Consider the following 26,546-nt stretch of genomic DNA (forward strand, 5'->3'; position numbering starts at 1 on the left):
TTTTCTTTTCTTTTCTTTTCTTTCCTGACAGCTGTAGTTACTTAAGCAAGTATTTAGGACGGACCCCTTATCACATTTCTAATTCCACCAAAGGAATATTTGTGCTCTTAACTTTAATGGCTAAAGAGGTAAAATGATCCATAATGTGAACTGATTTTCATCCATCGTCATTTCAAACCATTCAAATCACAATCCTTCAAATTTACGATCCTTTGACGGAAATCACTGGACTAAAATACAGAACTGAACATAAATTATTAATTGTACAAGATAAACCAATATTGATGAAATTATCTAATAATATATAATTCCCTGCATATTAATTAGTTTTACTTTAAGTGGCAACAGACAACTTTTCATACTATAGCTAGATCACTTTTCCCAGTTGACTTCAATAGAGCAATCAACATTTACGTCATCTTTCATTTGCGTTTATGCTTACCTAATATATTATACATATTCTCTCTGTTTGAACTCCAAAGGGAAACACGATAATAATCATAAAAAATTTATTTATATAGCATCTGTCTAAACACGTCACAAAATGGGTTACATCAACAAAACAAAAACAAAACAAAATAAATAATGTCGACATACCTGGTTCCTAAGCTGCTAAAAGCTCCACTATGTTCACCATCTAGTTGCAAACTTTGCCAGTCAACTGTTTGTTGTGAGAAGGTCGAGCCTGGTGGACTTTCGGACCCTGTAAACAGCTGCCTAATGAGACCAAAACTGGCACGAGTGCTGTGTGAGAAGAACCGAACATTAACTGTAATCAGACGGTTTAACAATTAGCTTAACCTCACTACAAAGCTCCACAACGTTCCACAGATCTATTGTGGTAATATTCCTTTTCACATCTACAATATTATAAAAAAATATATATATATCACAGCCATTTCAACTTAAATTTTTGCAACACTACAAATCACTCAGAGTCTGAGACAGCTGTTGTTTATTTCATCTCTACTTTACATGAAGAATGGAAATGTTCCTTTACTTCCTCTGACATCAGCTTCAGCTTTCTTCCTTAAAGTACTGCTGCATGTAGTTGCTTCACATGCTAAGCATACTGATTGTTAGCTGCTCGATCTGGTACTTAAATATATTAATTTGCACATGAAGCACTCAAAATTGATCCCCTGAAAGGTATTGATCCTGCTCTGCTCCAGACTGCAGAGGCCGGGCTGAAACAGTCACTACAGTCATCACAGTCACAAGCTTCTTGAGTAAATAAAGCGAGTGGCAGACTGGTGCACCGAGGTGACATCACACAATGTTGAATCAGTGTGTTTAAATACAATGATTCATGTATTTGCACTGTGCTCACCAGCTATTTGATGACTTTATCTGCCATGTGGTGATGAGCAGAAAAGCATATGTCCTTAGTACAGAATTGCCTTTGTTAATTTTACAGATTTATCCAGTATTTTGTTTTATTATTGAAGGGTTTGACTGCATTTAAGGATCATTTTATTGTTTTTACACAGGTAAATATTCTCAATTGGGCATTAAAAAGCCCAGCAATTAACTAGATCTCTTTTAAAAGCTAAAACAGTATCTTACCAATAAAAAATAACGTAATATAATATTTTTTGTGCCTCATCTGTTATAATATTACATTTTTTTACAGTGCAGGTGGTTTTACTCTAAGTTCATTAGGAATTCATGGTGGATGGACAGTGTCTTACAGCTGTTGAGTGTGCAGGCAGTCTTCGTTTTGCACATTGAGTTGAAATTAATATATAAATAATATATCAGAATACAGAGAAAAGGAATAAGGAAAATCTACTCAAGAGTATAATCATATTAATACTTTTCCTGATTTATCAGTACAAGAGGTTTCCTTAGTTTAGAGTTTAGAGATGGTGTAGCTTCTCTTCTTACTGTCCTGACTTGCATGTGTAAAGCCCACTGAGCTCCAACAGCAACATACAGTGATGCTTACTGGTTAAAATCCATCGGAGCTTCATCACTGACGGGAAACAAAGCTGATGAGAGCGCTGACTGTGAAACCAAGACAGTGAACCATCAAACCAACACGCTAAGCTGGAACTGTAGCTGTTCACACACTCTGCTGAGTCAAAAGAGAGATCACGATCTGAGGGTTCGTCACTACGAGGCCAGCCTCAGACTTTACACGCCGTCATGTGATCCATTATTGATAAAAAAGTGAAGAACGTTGATTAGTGTAGTCCTGCTTCCTGTCCCCTTCACCAACAGTGTTGGAGAAAGAGCTCAAAAGTCAGACTTGAGTAAAAGTAAAGATATCGTGCAACAACTTTACTTTGATAAAAGTGACCCATACGAATAGTACTAGTAATAGTAGTTTCTGGTGTTAAATGTACTTAAGTGAATAACACATATTTGTATGTAGATTCTGTATACTCGGATCAGTAATTAGCATTTTTGTGAGGTCTTTTCTTTCTTTTTATCTGATTGCCCATTAGATAAATAAATGAATGTAATGTGAAATGTAAAAACAATATTTGCTTCCAAGTTATAGTGGAGTGGAAGTACAAAGCAGCAGAAAATAGAAATACTCGAGTAAATGTACCTCAAAGCTGCACTTAACTGCAGTACTTGAGGACGTCTACTTTCTTACTTTACCTCTGTGGATACCAGTGTTGGTTGTTACTGAAGTCAACCATGTATCCATACATTCTTAGAATGGCTACAACAAGCTATTATATTCACAACTGATTATTCTGCTGATTTCTGTCTTGCTAAATTAATCACTTTGTGTATTACATAGTTTAAAAAGCTCATTACTGTTGTCTTCACATGACATAAACAGAGACAAAGCAACTCATTTTCGCATCAGAGGACCTGCAGGCTCAGGGTGGTTTTGTGGTTTTCACCTGAAAAAAGACTTAATCATCATAATTGTTGACAGATAATTACATTTTCTGGCCAATCGGTTAATTGTTGCAACTATAGTTCTCAGTAGATCTGTTTCCCTTTCAGCCTGTGAAGCTTCTTCTGTGTTTCCCTGTAACCTCTCACATCTCCCTCGATTGTTACTCCGGTCTGTGCTGAGGGTTTGACCTTCAGTAGTTTTTATACCTCAGGGCCGCTGAAGGTTTACCATCGACATCTGTTTCCTTTTGGAAGCTAAATGATCACAAAAAGCTTGATCTCGGTCGGCATTTGATGGCTCGTTGATTGTGTTGCTCTCAGTTCGGGGGTTCAATACCTGAGATAAATAATGATAACCGTCTCCTTTTTTTTTTTTTTTTAAAAGGCAGGCAGAGGCTTTAAAAAAAAAAAATCTATTGTACCATTTCCTCAGGCAAGAAAGTGTTGTACGGATGGTGCTGGACTGACAGAAAACGCACTGCAGCACCAGCAAAGACATCAGTTCAGCTACTTTCACAGGGGAGCTCTTAAAGTCTACAAAACATCTCCCCTGACACCGACATCTGAGATGGATGTCAAAATGTCTGTCAACGCTACAAACATCATCATGTGCCATTTTGTAAACTGGTCTCACTGTTCCTACAATATACACACACACACACACACACACACACACACGCACACACGCATACACACACACACTAGACTGTAGAGTGTAAATAAAAAACATCAGCCGTGTGCTTCGTGTACATCGACGCACCTGACAGTCAGTAAAAGACGGTCTCAGTTTAGTGAGGCCGGGATTATAGGCTGCAGTACAGAATCCCATTTCATGAATCATCAAGCAGCAGAAGACCTCGGGGCACGATCGCCTCTCCTCAGGGGGGAGCTGTGATGTGGAAACTTGAAGGAGTCAACAAAACATCACTGATATTCAGATGACCAATACTCATCGATCTGTCAACCGGCTCCAGAGCCGAGCCACTGATTGGTGTTATCCTCACATGCTGTCACACAGAGTCTCACAGTATTAACCTCTACTACCAATGATCCAACGGAGGTGGAGACAAAGAGGCTCAGACGTACAGTAAGACAGCCACAGGGAGGATGTATGGAGGTTAGCATCGCCCCGGTTCCCTCGACAGAAAGCCTTTGGGATTTTTTTTAACTAGATGATGCAGAAAATGAGCTTAAATAATGTATGACACGTACATGTTTTATTCTGCAAGCTGATGAAGTGAAAAGCTAACGTAAGGCTATAAATGAACTATACCGTGGCTGCATGACATCACCACTAAGCTTCCTGCTACACTATGCTGGTGTTAATGTCGGACTGTAGAGATGGACCACTGAGCAGATGAGTCACGCCATGATCTTCAATGTCCCCGAAAACATCTGTAGTCTCATTTAGCCACATGTTAGCAACAAGTAACAGCTAGTTACCTTATCATGAACCGCTCCTCTTTTATTTACTTAGAAAGTAAAGAAAGACAGAGAAATAAAACATATCTTAACCACAGACCTTCTTCCAGGCATCTAACCAAAGACGTATTCACATCGACACAAGGTGATTGAAAATGCCAACTCACTTCCTGGTTTTAGGACTCATTCTCTGTTGTCCAAACAAGTAAAAACACAAAGAATAAGATTGTGTTGTCATTTTATTGTTTTCAACATGTGACTAAGTGTGAGGGTCTGACAACCATGCTAACATCTCCACAGCTAATTGGCACGAAACACAAACTGATGTTGGCTCGAGGCTCAGCGAAAAGTCAGGGACTCAGCAGAGCCGCGACAGTGGAACCTTTACACAGCATTTTGACCATTGTGAAAAAAGGAAAAGCACAGTTGCCATCAGTGACTGATATCGTTAATGAGGGCCATGTCTGTCTGTGTGTGAGCACGCATAATGCCAGAGCTCTGAAACAAGCTCACCGAAATGGAATGCAGCCATCATTAATGTTAAATTCCACCTGTCCTATTCAGTCTGCTGTGAAAAGGGTCTCTTGATCTGGACGGCCACACAAATGTCTGGTGATGATCCTTCCAACAGCTCACAGGACACTTTCCTCAAAGCTTCAAATGTCAACGACGCTAAAGCCAAATGAGGATCCCCAAACTCAGCAAGATTCATCCCATCAGACCGACAAATACCTGTGAAACTTTTAGAAATCCACCCAACAGATGTTCAGATGCTCCAGTTTGGACCTCAGTGGGGGGCCGAACACAGACACACAGATAAACACTGACGGCAGCGGCAACATCACAGCTGACAGAGACGTGTGGCTGGCTTGCATACATGGAAGATAAGTACTGTGGGAGTCCTCATAGAGAGAAACCCTATAACATAATCTCATCTAAGAGATGTAACGCTGACTTCGCCACCACACTGAGCGAGGACTGCAGAACTGCTCAGTGAGATTAATCCTCTCTCAGTAGGCTGCCTGATGCAAATTCAGCAGGAAAACACAACTTTGGACGCAAAACGACGCATTTGTCATCGGCCAAAATACATTCAGCATAAAAAAACCACTTCATCCGACTTCACTGGAATACTTTCTCGTCATGTCTTTAATAATGTACGGCTGCTTTGTACTTGTGCAATTAATCACGATGGCTAATAAAAGAGGTAACAGAGGGGAATGTATCATCATTTTAAGTCTATAATGATAAATATGAGCATAAGCTGGCTCTCTCGTTGTGCCGTTACATCATACATTGACTTTACATCCACTTTGGTACCTGCTTTAAGAGGATTAGTCACGCTGAACCTGTTAAACATCCTTTGCAGTACAAAATGCACCAAGGCAAGTAAATGCAGCACATTGTGGGACAGGAGGGAAGCTGCGTGTGTCAGGATGAGTGTGTGTGTGTGAGTACAGACGTACTGCAGCCACACACCCCTTGATCCACCTCTGCTGATGCCAGAAAGGAAGTCCTCATTTGGCTCACGCGCTCAGGAGTGTCCCAGCCATGTACTCATAACACCCCCGGGGACTGAAGAGCCCACTGCATCACCTGCTCTGTTCACACTGCTGCATCACAATCAGCACAAACAACACATTCAGCGCCAAACCAATATCGTCCACTCAAAATCTGGAGTGGAAAACCAACTACAACATTTATCGATTGATAGGAAAAACAAAAACAGGAATGCCCTCGTTGGAGATGTTCATGATGCAGAATTAAGAGAATCTTCTGTGTAAAGGACGAGAAAATGAAGCGAATTTTCAGGCTCCAGTGTCCATCAGAGGCTGGAATGCGCAAAATGTCAATGCATGTTAAAGAGCTTGGAGACCACAAGAGTCACTGAAGGGAATATTTGACCAAATGCATTTACAAATTAGGTCTTAAAGGCGTAAAACAAATTAAACGGTTTTAAATCTGATAGGGCGACACAGATGCATATGAACACACTGAGCTCTGCAGACTCTTGCGTGGGCCCTTCACTCCTGCTGGCTCAGCACATTTGACTTTGCACACACTCCCTGAGAGCTTTTACTGTATAACAGTGAGCTGACTCTCATCATCGTCCATCTACAGCACTGCCGCCACACACTGTAAAAAAAATTAACCCAGTAAAGAAATACAGGTAAAAAACAAATGAATCTTGGCTTAAACCAACTTATTTTCTATCTCATTCTTTCCTTGCTCACCCCTTCATATCAAAAAAATTAAAAATCTTTCACTTTTAATAAATTTCAACATATCTCAAATATGATGAAAAATGAAAAGTCTTTTTTCTACAGTGCAAGAAATTCCCATCTCAAGTTCTTCCCTCACACACACACGTTTGTTTTTGATATGTAACGTTACACTGCAGCACTACATGATGCTACGCACTGCGAGGCGTGAGGACTTACCGGCAAGCTATAAAAGTTCGACTCCGGCAGATTTAAGGCTCCCTGTATTAAAATGTGAGGCGACTGGCAAAACGCTAACACTGTCTGCTCTAATTACCCCTGAGCCACTTGTTCTCTCTTTCTCTCTCTCTGCAGAGCCTTTCTTTCCACATTCAGGCAGGATGTGTGTAATGAGGCTAGGTGCCTCTGTGACAGCCTGGCACGCAGCACAGCCCCGGTAACTGATGATGCCGCCTCGGACAGAGAGGAAGAAATGCTGCTTACCTTGAGGAGAGATGTGCCGCCTCCTGAACGAAGAGGGGAAGCAGAGAACAAGGGTCAGTTATCGTGACAGGAAGGAAGAAAAAAAAAAATCTTAACAATATGCACTTTGGTTCATCCCACTCTCAAAAGACATCTCAAAAAAAAAACCTCCCAGTGCTGGTAGGTCCCAGTTTCACCTGGTGTGGAGGGGGTGGTGGTGGGGGGGGGTGTCTGTCCAAGAAGCAGCAAGCAAGAGTTTCCCTCTGCTTAAGATGCCACGGAGGTGCACTCAGATCAGGCAGAGAGAGAGAGAGAGGAAACACTCACACAGATGAACATTGTTCTAACACACTGAAATCAGCACAAGCATCAGAGCCAGTGCAGTTCCACTGCTGTATTTCCCGGCACTGTTCGCCCATTGGCTGAGGAGCCACTCAATAAAAACCATCCTTGTCATCAATTGGGTGGGGGGAGGGAGCGGGGGCTACATTCTCTGTGGCGCACTAAGAACTGCGCTCCTCCTCCTTTCTTTCTTGCTCCATCACTTTTTTCCTCTCAGCGCAGGCATAAAGGGAGTGCTGAGCTTTGAGAATTAGACGCAGGAGGAAAGGGAGGAAGCGAGCGAGGAGAGGGAGGGGAGTGCAATAGCAGGGGAATCGATGGGTGGTGAGAGGAGAGGTGAAGATGGTAACCGGCAGTCTGCAGTGGCTCTCACCCTCATAGATAGATAGATAGATAGCTTGATTTTTTTTTTTTTAGGTCCTGTGCCTTCCCTGCTGCAGGAACTCTGCAGGAACCTGAGTGCAGTGAGGTGTGAGGACCACAGAGGGTAGAAGGAGGGGGGGAGGAGGATGGGTGAGGGGGAGTTACCGGTCTGCTCGGGCTGGTTTTGCTGCAGTAAAGAGGCAGGCAGACCACAGATGGGAAGTTGTTGTTTTTCCTTTTCTTTTTTTTCTTTCTTTCTAGCAGCAGTTAGTTGATGTGAAGCTCCAGCAGGCTCAGCAGCAGCAGCAGCAACATGAAAAGGCAACTAGTTCCTCCCTTTCTTGTTTACAGGCATCTGACATGTAACTCGTGAATAATTTAAAAGAGCAGAAGGTTGGGCCGAACTGCAGGAGTGACACGGATCACTGCTGCCGCCTCATTAAGGAGACAGAGATTACAGAGTCATCTAATTAAACAGAGATTGTGAAAGTCAAGCAGGAGTCACACTTAAATCCAACACGGTGTTGCCTGCAGACAATCCTTGACGTTTGACATGTTTTAATGAGCATTTTCTGTCACGACTGGCCATCTGGAAAAATATATAATACATAAAAAAATAAATAAATAAACTGTTTCTGGTATTGATTAAATTTCCTTGGCGCTCAACAAATCAGAGCCTCAAATTTAATGAAATTGACTTAATGAAGTCTCATTCTGTCCTCTGTAATCAATAAACTATGTGACGTCCGACACCGGACAGCTGGAGGGAGCTGCATCACGCTCTCACTGCAGATTTCTCCTGGGAAATCCATTCAAAGGAGCAATTTGTAAGAACTGTAATTTAAAACATCACATTAAATTATCAACACAATATGAATAAAAAGCATTTATGATATTAAGATGTCGATTGATTGTGTTGCAGAGAGATCTACTGACGATAGCATGCTAACCAGCTAGCTCAAATACAAGATCAAAATGAAATAGCGAAACGAGACAACCTTGGATTATCAAGAGCAACGTCAGGAGTTTTGTACAGTATAATGTCTATGTAATGTTTTGCAGAGATAGCCACTGAAGTTAGCATGCTAACCAGCTAGCTAAAGACCGGTCCTGGCCCAAAAAAGCTCCTGTGTTAGCAGTGTGAACACTAACACTCCCCTGGACCCTGAGAACCCAGTGCAGACCACTAGCTGCATGGCTCACTGAGCTAACCGGCATTAGAGCAACTACAGTTAGCAGCAGTTAGCGGTTACTCCGCTGCCCCCATATACCGTATCACAATATTTGTTTTTTCAGTGCCCAGGTAGAAAATCCTTGCATCACACATTAGCTTAAAAACAATTTAATTGTCTTTAAAAAGAAAAGAAAAGTTAGTTCAGCTAAGTCTTCCCGGATGTAACTGTTGTCACTGTCACGTCACGGTGATTCTGTCTATTTGTTTTAAGGATGACTTTGACAGATTGCCAGTTCTTACATATCGCCCCTTTAATGTGCAACAATTTCAGATATCATCGCTGCAGAGACATGTGAATAAGAGATCTCATCTGGCAGAGACAGTCTCTAAAAATGAGGAAGACTGTTACAGCATCACCTCCTCATAGCACCTTAACAACCCAAGTCTTAGACAAATAAAAAAGTGCCCCCAGACAGTCGATCCAGCTGATTTAGCATTGCAACATTTGTTAATGAAAAGCACTGACAGGACAGTGGTGTGAGTGCCAGTTTCACCATTACACTTATTAAATGTTCTGGGAACGTTGCCAATAACCCAGCAGCAAATAGCAGCCAGGCTCCCTTCAAGGGGGAGGACACACCATTCCATTACCTTTGGCGTTACCCTTGATATAACAGCAGCCAGGAGGCTGTGCTCTGTGCATTACCAACGATTAGAGCCACACCACCAGATGAGTCAGAGATGCTGCATGGCTGAAGCATCCTGCCGCTTTATGAACTTTCCATCCCGCTGGGCTCATTTGCTCATGCTCCTCGAGGGAGAAGGGATGGAGAGAAAAAGTTTTCATGGGATTCAATTATTCAGCCACGGGATATTTTGTGATTGCCTCGCGCTGGACTTCATGGCAATGAATCTTAATAGATGAAACAGCGACAAGGAGATAATTCAGCATAGAAATTAGGAAAATGTGCCTGAAGCAGCTGCGGTGGCGTAGATTCATAAAGGTGAAGCAGGGAGGCTAATGAGCCTCAAACAGCAAATGAAAATGGAAAAGAGAAATAAGACTATCTGAGGAAAACAGCTAGCTGCTCCATGAAGGAACGCTGTGCGCTAGTATGCTCACAGGGGCAATGCTAACAATGCTAATGCTGATGCACAGCAGGTAGCATGTTCACCATTGTAGACAACTTTGGCCTGTCGACATGCTAACATTTGCTAATTATCACTACACTCAAAGTACAGTTGAGGCTGATGTGAATTATACTTTACTGTGTATTTGCACATAAACCAAAGTACCCAAACCCGATTGGACACATTTGCCCGGACGATGACGCTGGATTTACAGTCAGTGGATCAGCAAAGGGAGTCCTCATGAGGGGAACATGAATATGGTAGGTGAATCACTTTTAATGGGAACAATTCAATAGTTGTTGAGACATTTCACTCAAAACCAAAATGTAAAACAAGAGGGTTTGTCACCAGGTGGCCGCCATTTTGTGTTTTGCCTGGAGCTCACCCAACTCAGATCAAACTGTCAAACTAGGCGGTGCCGATCAAATATAAAACAAAGTTCTGCTTCAGTGCTTGAAATTGCTCTCACTGTTTATCAATAAAATAAGAAAGTTTCTTACCTGGTCACCATGTTGAAAACAGGAGGGGAGGACATGCACACGGCCAGCCCGGCTACCAAAACAAAGAGCAGAGAAGATCAGATTACAGACGAGGCATGATGTCTTTTAAACATTCTAGTAATCCAGCAAATTGTTACATAGCAACTAATGTTTGCTTCAGTACTCCTGTTCAAAATATCACATACGTAACCTTTACATAAGACCTTCATCTCAAAGTCAGTGTTACTATAAGAAACTGAATTATAGATTTTCAAACATATACTCATACTATACTACGTGCACTTACCTGTATTATGCATCAGTGATTTAATAATGGTTTTTCATTGGAGGTTTGAAACACTGTCAGTGCAGGACCCAAATTAGACGTCTCCTGCTCCATGACCCTATTGCAGCATGTCAGCATCCAGGGACCCAGCAGAAGTAGGCCTGAGACCCATTATGGCTCCGAGCCCACAGGTTAAAGCCGCACGACGCAAAATTGTGCACGTAGACATCTCAAAATGGCAGCAACTGTAACTCAAGGGTTGGTGTTCATCTTTCTTAAACACTGACTTGTCCCGCTTCATTCTTTAGATTTGGAGGCAGCGATTTACGAATGTGTTATTAAATGGCTCATTCGATTCTCCCTTTTCCAAGCCTGCAGATGTCATTGCTCAGCTGTAACACTAGAGGACGCCACACTCAAGGAGTCAGATTCTCATTATGCGGCACACTATTAACACACTTCCTTATTATCTACAATTACAACAGGGAAACATTATTTGTGTACATACTCTGTCAATAGTTTGGCTAACAAACCTGAACATCATCATGAGGAGGAGAAACAGAAATGTTTTTGATAATTTTAAATGTAGAAATTGTTGACATTTGCCACTTTCTTGTCACATTTTTTCCGGTTCACTGCCTCCTGTTTTCTTGAGGGGATACAGAAAAGCACATTTTGCCGGTCGAACCACTCGTTCCCAAAATAACCTGAGCAAGATGGAGCGCCGAGGCTAATTTTGTCAGCCCCTGTGTGAACCCATGCATCTCTGTAACCTGGATATATCTGGCTTCTTCCCCGTATCACTATGCCAGAAACTCCAAGACCAGATAGTTACAAGATCAGTATTATAGACTGGTATTATCATTATGGAAGTCCTGGCATACTGTGATGCTCTCTTGGGTTTGTATGAGCCCAATGAATAGTGCTGCTGTCTCTGGATTCTCACTGGTCTGCAGCCAACCGGGCCTCATACCTTCAGCAGCTGAGTGAAACTGTAGTGGAAAGTAATGAAATCAATCTGAAGGTACGGTAGCTTTTCTGAGTGAGCTGTGCCTGTTAGACCTGTCAGAAAGCTGAGTTTCTGACAGAGCATTTTATCCATATTAGTTTCAATTCTTGGCTATACTTCATTATGAAAAGATATATTAAAAATTGTAACAAATGTTGGTGCAATTCAAGATTTAATTCAAACACTAGTAAATAATCATGTGGTAGCACTTAACAATTAGGGGCACATACTTTTGAGCAGTTACTGGGAACAAATGAGTAATGAATAAGGAACAAACTACTAGTTAACCAATAGTTAATGTTCGGATTATTTAATGATTAGTTAATCAAGAAATGAGCAAGGAATGAATAACGAATGTCTTGACAATGTGGAGAACTGTTTCTTTCCTCATCAGTGGTTCCTTATTAATTCTGAACCAGGTGGAGAACTAGAAACTCATTAATTCACAACTCATAATTACCATTCTCCCTGGTACATAATACTGAGTAGTTACTGAGTCATTACTTCATCATTATATAACGCTTATTGACCCTTTTTATGTCTCTTTAGGTAAAATTGTGCTTCACACTGAGTGGTTATTTAGGACTTAATAATTAGCCATTTCCCTACAGCTCCTCATACACTTCTAAATTAACTCCTTATTAACTAATCATTACCTAATCTATAGAATTTAATTAGGAGTTATTCATTAACTATTGTTAAACTACAGCAGCACTTAGTTCCTCTTTCAATCCTAATTTGTTTCCGAGTAACTACTTTGTGTTCTTTATCATACCACTTATTTAACTTATTGGGAGCTGCATATGTTCTTTAAGTTGTTTTGTATGTGCTAACCTGTAGACACTTTGGCCATAGACTTTCAAGTTTAAGCTTGCAATTTGTTTAGAAAAAAATGAATTACAGAGATGTGTAACAACTGCTAAAATGTGTACATAATTACATAGTTCTTTCCAGGAAAGAAATGAAAATTGTTATGCAGCATATCAAAAATGAATCTCTGCATTATGTAACTCCATAATACATTATGTAACTCCATAATACAGATTTCATTAATTTTTATATCAGGAATTAAAGCTCAATAAAATAAAGTGATACTGAAATCTTATTCTTCTACAGGTGTTATGGTACTTTTATGCTTTAGTGCATTTTATGAGTGTCTCTTTTTTCTTTATCACCTCCTTTGTTGGGGCGTTTGATTTAAAGAACACACTGTATTGAAAAAGCAAGACCAGAAATTAAATCATTTATTGGTATAAACAGGTAGATGTTCTATGCAGTTGTCCTATGAGGAACAGTGAATTCATGTTGTAAAACTCTCGGTGCGCACCTATATAAGACTGACAAGATTAAATAAAATTGGGGTAACAGTGTTTGAAAGTGGGATAATTTAGTTACCACAGACAGTCGTTGGGGAAAAAAGCTGACTGTGGACATGGATACAGACTTCATGGACTTAATACAATGCTGTGAATGATAATGGCATATAGCGACAACAATAGTTCATCATAACACAGGGTAACACTCGGCAAGAGGCCACAGGCAACAACCCTTTGGCAGTGCAGTCACCAGCCATATTTACATGTTCTTCCAGGAACCCAGCACCTTCCTGTAGAGACAAAGAAATAAGTAAGAAAAAAAAAACTTTATTCGTTATTGTGGCTGACAAATTTAGAAACGCTAAAAGTGTCACACACCTTGTGCTGCAAAGGTCTCGTTCCTTCTGCTCCTAATTTGGGATTGCAACAGACGAACAGAAAACAACAACAGCTGTTAAAAATGATTCTGTGCTGCAGCCTGCAGCCATTCAGAATCACACAATAGAAGAACATTAAATGAAAGGCTTTAATACATTTTAAAATGTCTGTAACTTTTAGTTAAGAGAACTTTATCCAGCAATTGAGTAAGTGCATTATAACACAGATTAAAGCGCCAGCATGTTTACACTGTGTGAGAACTGAGAGAGAAACAAGCTGATAAATGTTGCACAGTATGTCAGCACTCTAAAGGTGCTGCTGCTGCTGCGACTGCTGAGTCAAGGAAATGTGATTAAGTCTCTTAACTGAGAAGCCACCACAGATTTAATTTATGGGTGCCACCTCTTGGACTCACTCAGTGGCAGAGGCCACCTTCTCCCAGTTTAGTGACCGCCATGTATGGAAAGTTAGTCACGGGGGATGGCAGATGTCGCCTCAAGACTCATATAGATCAGCCTATCTATTTTTTTCATTGCATTTATTTCACAGATATCCATTCTGTGCAACTGAACTACAAGCAAGAACAAGAATAACAGAATTAGACTTTGTTCACATGTATATTTAATAAGTTTGACGGTCACTTCAATAAGGTCCTGATCGTTTCTTACCTGTGAGAATGTGAATGTTGACCTATTTCTTGTCTGCATCTGCAACCGCCGGCTCTGTTTAACAGAAAGACAAGTTATCAGCTCTCAGAGGGTTAAAACACAAACACTGCCAAAACAATTGCCACAACTTAAGATACAATTTTATCTCACAATAAGGGCCCATAAAGAGTCTTCCTTTTCACTTACGTTTGACCTCCAGCTTGCAGCTGACAGTTGCCTCTCCGTGATCGTTCTTGGCTTTGCAGGAGTACACACCGCCGTCAAAGTTACCAGGCCTACGGATCTCCAGGGAGCAGATACCCTGAACGCAGATCTGCCTGTACTTGGGGTCATCGCCAATAATCATCTGGTTCTTCATCCACTGAACCTTGGGCTGTAGAATCAAACAGATTTAGATGATTTATAATCGATTCTTTTTAAATTGTTTTCCTGTGGGAGTATGTTCAGTATGTTACCATCTTATTGCCACATAACCTTAATCTCACAAATCAACAACTAGCAGTGATGTTTCTATTTATGTTTGTGCTACTTGGCGAGAAAAGAACCTGTTTGATTGAAGTGGACACGCAGCACACAGCCAGTTTGGGAGTTTTAATGGTCCTGACATGCTGTGGCCCCCGCAGGGGAATGTTACACATGCGACCCTCGCTTCTCCGCTGACCTGACAAACTTACGGCCTCTCCTCCTCCTCCTCTGCCTGCTTCAAGAGCAAATGATACCAACTCCAGCCTCCTTTTCAAGACAATCTACACCACCATCCTGTCGGCGATCCGGTGGGATTATGAGCCCAAACAGGAGCTGAGAGGCTCAGACAGCGGGCTAACAAGGTCAGATGAATATTTTCAGCTCCGAGCCAAGCCGCTGACAAGTAGTTTTGAGCTGCAGCACCATTGGTGAGTCGGCATAATCAGGCAAAAAACTGAATGAACGCTTAATAAACTTCTGCCTCTCAAAATACCAAACATGAGAGGACTATCAGCAGCTTTGTAGGATTCAGCCAACATGTAACTGCAAACTGTCTCCCACAATGTGCCACCAAGTTTCCCTCCTGCATCCCCACCTTCCATTTGTCAGTATTAATCTAACATGCACCAAAACTGTGAATGACTTGTTTGAGATCATTTATCACAGCAAGAATTAGAGCAATGTATTTAGATCTGCCAAAATTATTGTGTCCACAGTGAGCAGGGCTGTTTTGGAAATCTTGCCTTGATGTGTGAACAATGACACTAAGTGGCATTCCAAATTTTATATTTTGTTGCTCAACCCCACCACATTTATGATCCAAGTTTTTGTTATCAAACTTTGAAGACCATCTACTGTATGTGCAAGTATTGTTTAACTTTGAGATTAAATTTAAAAAAAAGTCTTTTTAACCCTTTTAGATCACAATTCTGTGGTTGTATGTATTATTTATGCCAAAAGAAATACAAAACAAAAACAAAATGAATTTCTTTCTATTCTTATATCACAATCTAACTGAATTTATACCCATGACACAAAAGATGACGTGCCAATGGAGGCTTCCACCAACAAATAAATTACATTCAGTGTTCAAACCAAATTCTCCAAATACTCCTGACATTATGTTCCGCCTGCCAATCCTGTTCCACTCAAAAATACGTCACGAAACGGGAGCTGGACACTCTAAATATGCCCATGAATCTGGACTTAGAATAACAATAAGAATAATATCAGTTCTTCAAATCTAATATCAAATGTTGAATCTCTAAATTGTGGTGTGTCGGCTTAAAGGTCAACCAAGGAGCTAATGGAGTTCCAGTGCTCGTTTTTCATGCTGTTGTGGATCAAATTTTATGGAAGCTGTTGAAAAGATTGAACGTTGAAAAAAAAAAAACCCGAAAAAAATGTAAAGTTACTGTACTTTTGGGCTTCCCCTGACGGAGCAGAGCAGCTTGGTGCTGTAGCCGACGGTGGTGGCTCTGTCGTTCAGAGAGGTGGTGAACTTGGGTGGCTCGGTGAAGTCGTGTTCCTTGTACTCAGGAGGCTTGTACTCAATACCTGGAGGATGGAGAAGAAACAGGCGTGACCATTAAGCTCCTTCTATATATACACACATAAGGTGATAAACTCCATGTAAATACAGTCTATAGAGTTTCTTCTGTGTTGCAGTCTTGAATTAGTCAAATATACATCTGTAAAAAACAATAATCTCAGCTCAACTAGCTTTACTGGCTTTCTGGGCTTTCAACTGCATCTGAAATTATTTAGTAACAACCGATTCAACCAACCAACTCAACTATGAATCTATTTAACTGCAGAAAGCAGCAGTCTTCAAGGATCAGTTGTTCAGAAATGATCAAAATAAGAATGGGAGAGCAAAGGAAGATTAGCTGGGGAGAAAACAATTAGAGATCTTATATTCAGAGTAAGGTACCTGTCTTCAGGATCTTGGCCTCTTCCTTTGCAACAGTAGCGTCCTCGCTGATTCCACACTTGTTCTCAGAGAACACTCTGAACTTGTAGGTGTTGCCCATGATGAGGTCAGAGATGGTAGCATTCAGTCTATGGTAATGCTCCAGCACAGTGAACCAGTCCTGTGGACACGCAGCACAACAGTGCAGCAATGACAAGTTAACAGAGGTTTTTGAGGATTCAGGATTTACTGTACGTAATATACCCCACTATGATTAATCATCATATATAACTCATGATCTTGTAGACAGAGACACTGAAAACAACTTACTCCAGTTTTTTTGTCAGCCTTCTGGATTGTGTATCCGGTGATTTCTGTGTTACCGTTGTCGGTGGGTGCGGTCCACTCCAGAGCAACATTGAAGCCCCAGGTATCCACAATCTTGACGCTGGCAGGAGGTCCAGGCAGCTCTGCGGACGACCAGACAGCTCAAGTATTACTTCAACTGTTTCAAGTCTGATCTCACCAAAGTAATCTTGGGGTTCCCCTCCGTCCTGGTTTGTGAAAAGGCCAATCAAAACTGCTTTCTAACGTGAAGCCGGTTTGGTAATTGACTGTAGACACAGCCTTTGGTTTGATACAGAAAGACGCTAGCAGCAAGTACATCAAACAAAATCTGTTCCGATTAAATTCTATGTGAGAAATAAACAATCCTGTTGCTGAATCTTCATTTATATTCGATCTACACAGCCTCATTAAAAGGTTTGCTCTGATTATCGCTGGGCGAGGGCTCTACTACACTGCCGGTGTTAGGATTTAATGAGTGACCGGGCCAAATGTGACTGTGGCTACCATGGATGTATACTAACCTGCTGGTAGTTGTGGTGTCGACATCACAATATCCTTGGTACAAACAAAGCAGCTCTTACTGTTGATGTTAGAATTAGCTAACTAGCATAGTAGTAGCCAGCTAGCTCACAAGTTCTTCTTGGGCTTCACTGACATCACTGATTTTTTATTGCTTTTCTCACTGGCCGTGTTCAGGTTTAATGAGTGTTAACTGATTACTTACGGCCAATTGCGTCGGTGGTTACCATGAACATAAGATAGCCTGCTGAAAGTTGTAGTGCCAGCTAGCTAGCTTAGTAGTAGCCAGCTAGCTTCCCAAATCTATGATTCAGTAGGAGCGAACAAGCTAATACAAGATAACCTGTGTTTTGCATGTTGTGCATGTTCTGCTGGAATGCTAACTAGCTTAGTGCTACGTCCAAACATTTGAAAAAGAACTAGATAGTGACAGTAAAGATGGCACCCATTCAGTCGAATGAGAACTGGTTGCCTGACATGCGGCAAAACATTTTTTGTAGCTTCAGGGTTTACTTCCCAGTTTTGCAGCTCACTGAACATGTTAAGACTTTCTATGGCAAGCCATGCCCAATGTCACAGATTTTAAATCTCTTTTCTTGGCTTTAGGGAGGTTTCACAAAACTAAAACCTCCATGGATCAAAATGTTGTAACTGAGAGTGTCATAATTTACCTTTTTGCCATTTCAGGTATCCTGTCAACTGTTTTACAGATGTCTCTTTTATAGTGGTACTCTTTGGGGTAAAGGCTTTTTTTTTCCCCACTGCAATACTGCAGGTTGCCACCAGGCTAAATGGTGAACAAGGCTGAGCAGTGCAGTCATATTCTGGTATCTAATATATTTATGGCCTGCCTGAAAGGCGAAACGAAAAGGGGAAACGCCTCTTGGAAATCAAAAATGAACTGAGACAAGGAACTGGTCAGGTTGATCCAAGCTACCACCCTTCGCTGTGTATCGGACGGTCATATGAAGTCTTTTTGACAAAATCTCAATATTTTGCTCACCAACGATCTGAAGGATGAGTGAAGCCCTGTCCTCGAAGTCATCCACCTTCACGCACATCTCATACACTCCGGAGTCCTCTCTCTCAGATGTACGGATGAACAGGATACTGTCCCTCTCGGTGCTGCGGATGTTCACCCTCTTCGTGTCCAGGGGCTGACCGTTCTTTGTCCAGCTGACCACAGGTTTGGGTTTGCCCTTTGTTTAAAAAAAATAAATAAATAAAAAATAAAGGATAAAAGATATCAGGCAGTGAATTTTGAGGAGTTATGTAGTGTTATTAGGATGCGATCATCCTCAGCTTACTGTGAAGGGGATGGTCAGGTTGATCTTATCTCCGACGTTGGCCACGTATCTCTGCCTGAGGAAACGGGGCAGGCGGACCTTGGGACGATCTACAGAGAAAATAAACAATCAATCAAAACAGTCAGTGACTTTTACAGTAAATCAACATTTGGACATCTTTTATAGTCCTTTGCTGCTTGTTCCAAAGGGGATCAGTCACAAGGAGGATGCAGCTGGAACAGGGTTGTCAGTGTATGTTAAGAGAAGATTTTGTTTTCTTTTGTGACCCACAAATCTGGAGGAAGTCGATAAACCTGCTCAGCTCATCTAAGCTACATTTAAGCCAGTGAATCTTCCCTGGTGCCATCAGGGTGCATCTGTGCTTCGACTGGTTGTAAAAAGTGACTGCACTCAAAGTCCTTTATCCTTTCTGCTATGTGTGTTTTTTTTTTTTACGGTATGGTGTTTAAAGCAACAAAACAGAGACATTCAGGACTTTGTTTAGTTTATAATGGAGGTAAATAAAATGAGATAATCTGTGTGAATCAGGCGATCCGTGCACATACACATTTAACTATATGTGAATAAATACAATAGGACATAACATATTTTCAGACATTTGTAAACGGAGAGAGGTTTTAAAACTTCAGTGTCTGTGAAGTTTAAGATGCAAGTCTGCACATAAAATATTAATGTTTATTCAGGCAGTGATGAGGACACATGTCTAAAATCGTTTCACATGTAATTCAAAATGAATTTACTTGTTTATTCAATAATCCATTCATTTATTTATTTTTGATCATGTCAACTCTGCACTGAAGTGGTGTTTCAACTCGCAGAATTTAAATTACAAACCGTTTTATGTTTTTACATTGAGAAAATAAAAACAAATATAAAAACAGTTTTTTTGTTTGAATTGTTTTTTTAATACTGCTACTTTTAACTTTGCTTTATCCATAATTTCCCCCCCAAGTTTATCATAGTTTGTTGTCCAGGCTCGTACAGCTGCCGTAATAACACAAATAAAGTTGAACTGACACGTGATGTTAAAAAGTAAGAGGTGTGAATCCGTAGGTATGGAATCAAAATCAGTTTGGCTATGAGAATGTCATGGGTGTGAATCCTCCTCCTGGCGGCTCGGTACACAAATATATCCATAATGTAGCTGTGAGCTCTCGTCTCAGACACCCTGCTGCATTTAACCCTCGATCTCTCATCTCTGAGCTCTTCTATCTCCTCTCAGTGTTTTTAAAATAGACCATAAATAATCATAAAAAGAAAATTATAAGGGTAGTTAGCCACCACGCTATTTGAAATGATACTTATGATCCTCATAAGTTCCCTGCTGAGGCTCATTTGTAAAAGTGATTCGATGAGAGGCGCCACCTGCTCCGTCCGGCAGAGCAACATTTGTCAGGACTCTAAATAAAGCCGACATGCTGAAGTATATCACTTTTGACGCATTGGTCGGGGGGGCTTCGGTTACTCCCACTCGCATCAGAATGTACTGAAATGGTGGATAAATTAGGCAAGAGAACAGAAACGACGAGCGGCCGACTTGCAACACAAACCGGAACACGAGTAATCCAGTAGATTAGAGCAAGTCTGTCACACGTTGAGCGTCTTATCACGTCGTACGGAGAGGATCAGGCTTTAATGAACTTTCTCCCCTGCAAAGTCTGTGGCATGCTTCAGAATAAACAGCGAATCTCTGGAAGTGTCAAGAGATTTGGGACGACACCTGAGAGCTTTAAATTGCATATCCAACCCCCCCCGCAGAGTCCGGACATATACTGGAATTTACCCTCCCCCCCACTCCATCTCCTCCCCCAGCGTCAGATCACTTGTCACCATCCATCTTGCAGAGAAATACCCTGACACCCCTCTCAGCAGGAATCCTGGCAGGGATCACAATGTGATGCTGACCCCCCTCGGCAGAGAAAAATCTGTGTTAATAGCGGTGACATCCCGGCTATTTTTTCCAGAGCTTTGCTGCAACTTTGTAGGAAACCATTCATAAGTCGTGTCTATATGCGGCCCTCCCGCTATGACGAACGCGGCGGCCGACATGGACGCAGCTATTGAAGTAATGCCAGTCCAGCTGGGATCAAGTTGCCCCTGCACTCCTGTCCAGGTCTCCATTACGCATAACGATGATTTGCGAGCGAGCCAAAGTAACACTGCTCCCTCCTTTTAAAGCCCTCGGGGGTCCAATCATCATTTTTCCGGCGAATCACTTTAGATACACTGTCCACGGTTAATGGCTGCGAGGTGTACCGCATCACCGAAACCGCGTGGAATTATCACACTGTGGGTCGGACGGATCAGGGTTTCACCCCAAACTGGAAGACGAGTGATAAGACGTCAGTTTTATACGGTTAACTCTGCAGATATGTGCCAACAGGACAGCTGAGGGGGAAACACTGCTGAGCTGTTTCTGTCTGACTCCTGCTCTTTGCAACTCCCCTCTCCAGTGATAGATGCCTCCGGGGCCAGATTTGTGTCAAGTAGTACAAAGTGTCCCAATCCAATAAAGCCATTAAAAATATTAAAGACACTGTTCTCATTACAATTAAACCTGTTGATTTGATTTTGATAATTAACACAGCTTTGTTCAGAGTCTGACATTAAGAATAAATAGAGAAAATGTTCTAATGATGACTTTTACTGTCTGATGTGTTACTTAGTGATTATGACGTATCAGTTCAATTTGCAGGTCATTATTATTACATCTGCATGGTTTATGACATTTTCAGTACTATTATTTTTACTTTTGTCTGCATTTAATGGCCTCCCTTCCTTTTAACCTGTGTACGTGTACATGCAGCAGATGGTCACTGGTTGCTTATCTGTCTCACTGAAATGGAAGGACACCATCCCTCATCTCATATACGCAGTGGATCCATAATAATCTTATATCATATGAGGGGAGAAAAAATGAAGCCTCTAGCTGTGAAGAGGTAAGATTTGGTGAACTTTTCTGAGATATGGAGAAGAGGAGCGAGAGAGCCCTTGGTGTTATTATCAGATTTCTATACACTTATCGGTCAAATATCTTATATATCATAAGAATTAAGGACGACTCTTCTGAATTTAACCTATTTTTTTTTTCCCCTTTTCACTGATGTTAAATGCGTTAGATTAAGTTTTGTGACTTCTTACCAGCAACCTCCTTCACCAGCACGGCCTCGGGGAGGGTGACCGGGGGGCTGCGGCCTCCGGCGTTCACGGCCACCACACGGATCTTCAGACGGTCACCGGTGGTCTGGTTCTTGATGACGTAGCGGCAAGACTTCTGCAGCTCCTCGTTGACGGCTTTCCAGTCCTCGGCTGAGAGGGGAAATTATACAAAAATGAGGAGACAGACTAATAATTAAAAAAAAAAAAATGGTGCTCCTCTTTACAGAATAGGATTAATAAAGGGTCAGTGTGTACTTTTGGGGGATAAATTTAACCTCTGAATTTTTTTTTATTTACAACATAATGAGGTGATGATAAGCACTTTGAAATATTGATCTTTCTAATGACTGAATAATGTCCACAGAACACTCTTTGAAGCTTGGAAGGTGGCAGGGTCCGCCACACTGAAACAAAGTAAGACTTTACTCTGTCACGTAAACAAAGGGAGTCTGTTTATTTAGTTTGTTGAGGCATAAAACTACTGATTTAAATGTTTTCCTCAGAACTAACCGGCGCACCTTCGAGGCTGTGATTATGAGGCGCGCTGCCGGCAGGAACAGACCTCATTCATGCAGAATCAACACGTTCAAGTGCTGCTCACTGTGCAGAAAAGTGTCTACGTTTGACACAGATTTTCTTGCAGTGCGACATGAAATCGCTGCCCTGTGTCAGCTAAATCGGGCCCTGCATTGAACTGCTGCTGGTATTAGCTTAGGGCTGTAAGTCTAAAAGCAGGACCTCCAGCAGGACCTCCAGCAGCTCCTTAAATGCCTCTTTCCTTGTAGGGAGAAGTTAAGAAGCACATGATATAACTCTGCCGGTGACACTTCAGGAACAGCTGCAACTGATATGGCTGACCCACATTAAAACAGCAGTTTAACAGGTTCCTCACTGTCTTTAAAAGGCATTTAAACATTATAGAATTAATTATAGATACCAGAGATATAATGATGCCGATGTAAAAATCAGCTGTTGAAATAAAAGCTTTCAAAAGGATTTAAAGGGTCAGCTGACATTTCTCTTCAGGGTGTATTAATAATCTGACCCCTGTCGTGCACATGCCAGCACTGAGTGCACCTGGTCAGACTTACTTCCTTCCTTTGCGACTTCAATGAGGTATCCGTCCAGACCGGTGTGTCCGACGACCTCTGGCTGGCTCCAGATGATAGAAACCGAAGTGTCGTTCTTGTCCTCGATAAACAGATCCAGTGGAGCGCTTGTGGGCTCTGAAGAAACCAAAGTTAAAACAATCAAGGCTTCATCCGACACGCATGCAGAAAAGGAGCTCAAATCAGACACCAGTGCAAGGTTGAGGGTCTTCAAACGTGATGACACAGGTCTTTACTTTAACCGTCACACACAAAAAACAAGGGATGACAGTGGAATCATATCACTCTCGAGAGTTTGTGGGGTTACCTTTGGGCGGAGGCGGGGGAGGTGTGGGTGCTTTAGGCTCCTCTGGCGCAGCTTCAGCAGCTTCAGCTGATGTTAAATGGGCATTTGCATTATTACTGGCAGCATGTGATGAGCAAGAGCAATCAAATAAATCAAAATGCAGTTATGTGTGCCCCACATCTCTCTGTCTCCCTTAGAGGGACGTCCAACACTGAAACTTGTCTCAGATGACACCATCGGCTTAGATATTATAAAAAAACAAACAAAAGAGAGAGAGGAGTGAACATGTTCTGTCTGGGCAGGGTTGGTTTACCATCGGCGGGTGCTTCGGAGTCAGCAGCGGGAGCGGCCTCCCCTTCAGCTGGAGCGGCAGCAGCTATTATTAAATTTTAGTTTAATAATTAGTGCATGGAAGCAAATGTTTTGATACATTTGATGATAGTCTGATGTGTTGGGACTGCAGAATGTGTTCAGAGGTGCGCAGAAGTCAGTTAGTGTCGTTAGCTTTAGCGCAAGAGGTGGATATAGAAATACATGTCATGGATCTTTTGTGGCTCGTGTGAACACCATCATGTTGCTTTTACCATCAGCAGGGGCCTCAGCAGGAGCAGCTGGTGCGTCCTCGGGAGCGGCAGCTGATGTTAGGGGTTGGAAGATATCAGCGTTAGATGTTAGAAGATATTAAAATAAGATATTAGTGTAGTTAGATTTGCTGTAGGTGGTGGACGGTTCAGGTTTTTTAAATTTTAATAACTTATGTGAGACGTCTTATTTATTCCCGTATCTTTTTACCATCAGCCGGGGCTTCAGCAGGAGCAGCTGGCGTCTCTTCTGCGGCAGGAGCAGCAGCTGATATTAGAGGTTAGGAGATATTAGTGCAGTGAGCTATACTGGAGGAGGTTAAAGTCGTAGAAGGTACTTCTAGAAGATCTGTGTTAAAAACCACTGGTAGTGGATTTTACCATCAGCAGGGGCCTCAGCTGCGGCAGCCGGCGCTTCTTCTGTGGCGGGAGCGGCAGCTGATATTAGAGGTTAGAAGATATATGCATTAGACATTAGTGAAGTTAGCTGAACTGTGGGAAGTTTAGTTTTTTTTGTAATTGTTACGTGAGATCTGTGTTAAAAACCACTGATAGTCGATTTTACCATCAGCAGGGGCCTCAGCTGCAGCGGCCGGCGCTTCTTCTGGAGCAGGAGCAGCAGCTGATATTGCAGGTTAGAAGATATTAGTGAGGTAAACTCAACTCTAGGAGGTTCAAGTTTCAATTAAACTTAAACTAGCTCTGTGTTAATTCACTGATAGCGTTACCATCAGCAGGGGCCTCAGCTGCGGCGGCCGGCGCTTCTTCTGGAGCAGGAGCGGCAGCTGATATTAGAGGTTAGAGTATATAATGCAGTAGTTGTTAGTGCAGTTAGCTTTACTGTGGGGAGGTTCAAGTTTTAACTAAACTTAAAACAAGATCTGAGTTAATCCACTGATAGCCTGCGTTACCATCAGCAGGGGCCTCAGCTGCGGCGGCCGGCGCTTCTTCTGTGGCGGGAGCAGCAGCTGACGTACGAGGTTAGAAACACATAACGTTTTGAAAGTGTTCTCGTGACAGATTCAAAATGTTACGAGAAGAGGTTAAAGCTACTAGAACAGAGAAGAGAAGAGACGTTAAAACATCAGCAGATATTGGTGAGTGAGGAGGAGGAGGAGGAGGAAGAGGAGGCTGTTCTGCAGCAGCAGGAGCAGCTTCATCAGTGGGAGCAGCTGATGTGGATATTTAAGAATCTATGTGCGCTTAGGATCATGTTAATCTTAGAAGTAGCTGCTGATACAGGTGTCGTTAATATGCGTTACACACAGAGAGACACTGCAAACTGCTGTCACCGGTGTGAGGTGCCAGCTGAGTTTGTCAGGTAGCCAACTTATCGAGATATTCAGTTTGCTGAGTGTTTTCTCTCCAGGCCTCATCATGAGGCCGTCACGCGTGTGTAAAAGCGCATATTAGGGACAGCTTCACAAGTTAACATCACACAGTGTCCCTGAAGGAGAATGACTTCCACTAACTATCAGAAGGAGGTAGTCAGAAAGAGTCCGAGCAGGCGGTTTATGCAGTTACCATGCAGTGTCCGTTATCCCGTCACATTTTACCCTACCTGCCCCGCGGCACCTCCGCACTGCGCGCGTAAAAGCGCACGTGCGTAAAGGTTACCGCGCGCTTACCAGGATTCAATTAAAAGGTTAAACAACTGATCCAGGGCTCGTCCACTGAGAGATAAGAACGAGTAACGCTGTGTAAAAAGAGGACGGTGACTCGAGGCTCACACGTCCCGCTCAGCGCGGTGCATTACCGTCTGCGGGTGGAGGGGTGGGGGGCTTGGGCTCCTCAGCTGGCGGGGCAGCGGCGGCCTCTCCCTCGGCAGGAGCCGCCTCTGCAGGTGCAGCCTCTACCTCAGCGGGGGCGGCCTCGGCGGGGGCGGGCTCGGGTGCCGGCTCTGGAGCGGGTTCCGGAGCCTTCTCCTCCTTCTTGGCTGGTTCTTTACCAGCCGCCTTCTTGATCGGGGCTGGCTTGGACGGCATGTTGAAGGTTGCAGCTAATTCCCAACAAAGTAAAGTCCTTAAAATCTGGATCCAATGCCGGTGATGGTGCGGGGGAGGCTGGCTTATATAGAGCCGAGCAGGTTCAAGCACCGCCCCCCTAATGAATTACATGTAATGGATACTGGGCACCATGACTCAGACCACCGTGTCTGTGAGCCTCACTCACCAACACACAATGAGCATCATGACATGTTCCACCACAGACATGATGGCCTACTTACATGAAAACAGAAACAATTTTAAACTTTAAAAATTTTGGTTGGCTAAAGATAAAATGCTCAAGGTCATAAAATAATTGATTTTTAACAGCAAAAACTGTATCATGTGATTTATCCTTTATAAGTTCCTATGAGGCTTTCACTATAACTGTAAAATTCATACAAACAGGTGGCTTCCTATCACCATAGTAACTGCTAACTGCTACCACCCTGCAGCGGCCATTAGCCACTTAGCTTGGTTAGCTGTGCAGCTAGCAGTTTAGTCTGGGAGCCTGGGGGACTGCTGGTGTTTAGGCTGCAAACACAGGACAGGATGGAGCTCCCTGGTTAGCATGCTAGCTTCAGTAGACATCTCTGCAACATAAAACGCAGACATTAAAAGTCAACACTGCTGTTTATTCACAATCTAGCTGGCAATCTCAGCTCTTCAGTGACTGAACTCTTTGTTTTCATGTCTGAATAAACAAACTGACAATAAAGGACAACATCATACTGTTTAATTTGTTTATATGTGGCGGACCCTGC

At 42.3% G+C, this 26,546-nt stretch overlaps 2 protein-coding genes across 4 annotated transcripts in view; both read right to left on the bottom strand.

Annotated features, from left to right (window-relative positions):
• Positions 1–7,082, bottom strand: part of LOC119021505 (synaptotagmin-2-like) — a 34,860-nt gene extending 27,778 nt beyond the window's left edge. Inside the window, exon 1 of one of the 2 annotated variants that reach the window (XM_037101834.1) lies at positions 6,987–7,082. The gene's annotated coding sequence lies outside the window, so the exon portion shown is untranslated. Of the gene's footprint in view, positions 1–597; positions 661–6,986 lie in introns of those variants that run through there. The other variant, XM_037101832.1, reaches the window with a different exon arrangement.
• A 5,893-nt stretch (positions 7,083–12,975) lies between these two features.
• Positions 12,976–25,856, bottom strand: mybphb (myosin binding protein Hb). 2 transcript variants are annotated; one of them, XM_037099802.1, is made up of 13 exons: positions 25,554–25,856; positions 23,238–23,303; positions 22,913–23,047; positions 21,804–21,971; positions 18,663–18,751; positions 18,359–18,554; positions 16,819–16,958; positions 16,510–16,669; positions 15,997–16,133; positions 14,298–14,484; positions 14,112–14,165; positions 13,444–13,475; positions 12,976–13,355 (listed from the first exon to the last, which is right to left on the bottom strand). In XM_037099802.1, the coding sequence occupies exons 1-11, from the start codon at positions 25,780–25,782 to the stop codon at positions 14,134–14,136; spliced, it is 1,539 nt and encodes a 512-aa protein (XP_036955697.1). In that variant the 5' UTR covers positions 25,783–25,856; the 3' UTR covers positions 12,976–13,355; positions 13,444–13,475; positions 14,112–14,133. The 2 variants fall into 2 exon arrangements, with proteins under 2 accessions (XP_036955697.1, XP_036955698.1); XM_037099803.1 differs by lacking the exon at positions 23,238–23,303 and having other exon boundaries at positions 25,554–25,855.
• Between the last annotated feature and the right edge of the window lie 690 nt (positions 25,857–26,546).

This window comes from Acanthopagrus latus, chromosome 6 (assembly GCF_904848185.1).
Source record: "Acanthopagrus latus isolate v.2019 chromosome 6, fAcaLat1.1, whole genome shotgun sequence".
Taxonomy (NCBI): Eukaryota; Metazoa; Chordata; class Actinopteri; order Spariformes; family Sparidae; genus Acanthopagrus; species Acanthopagrus latus.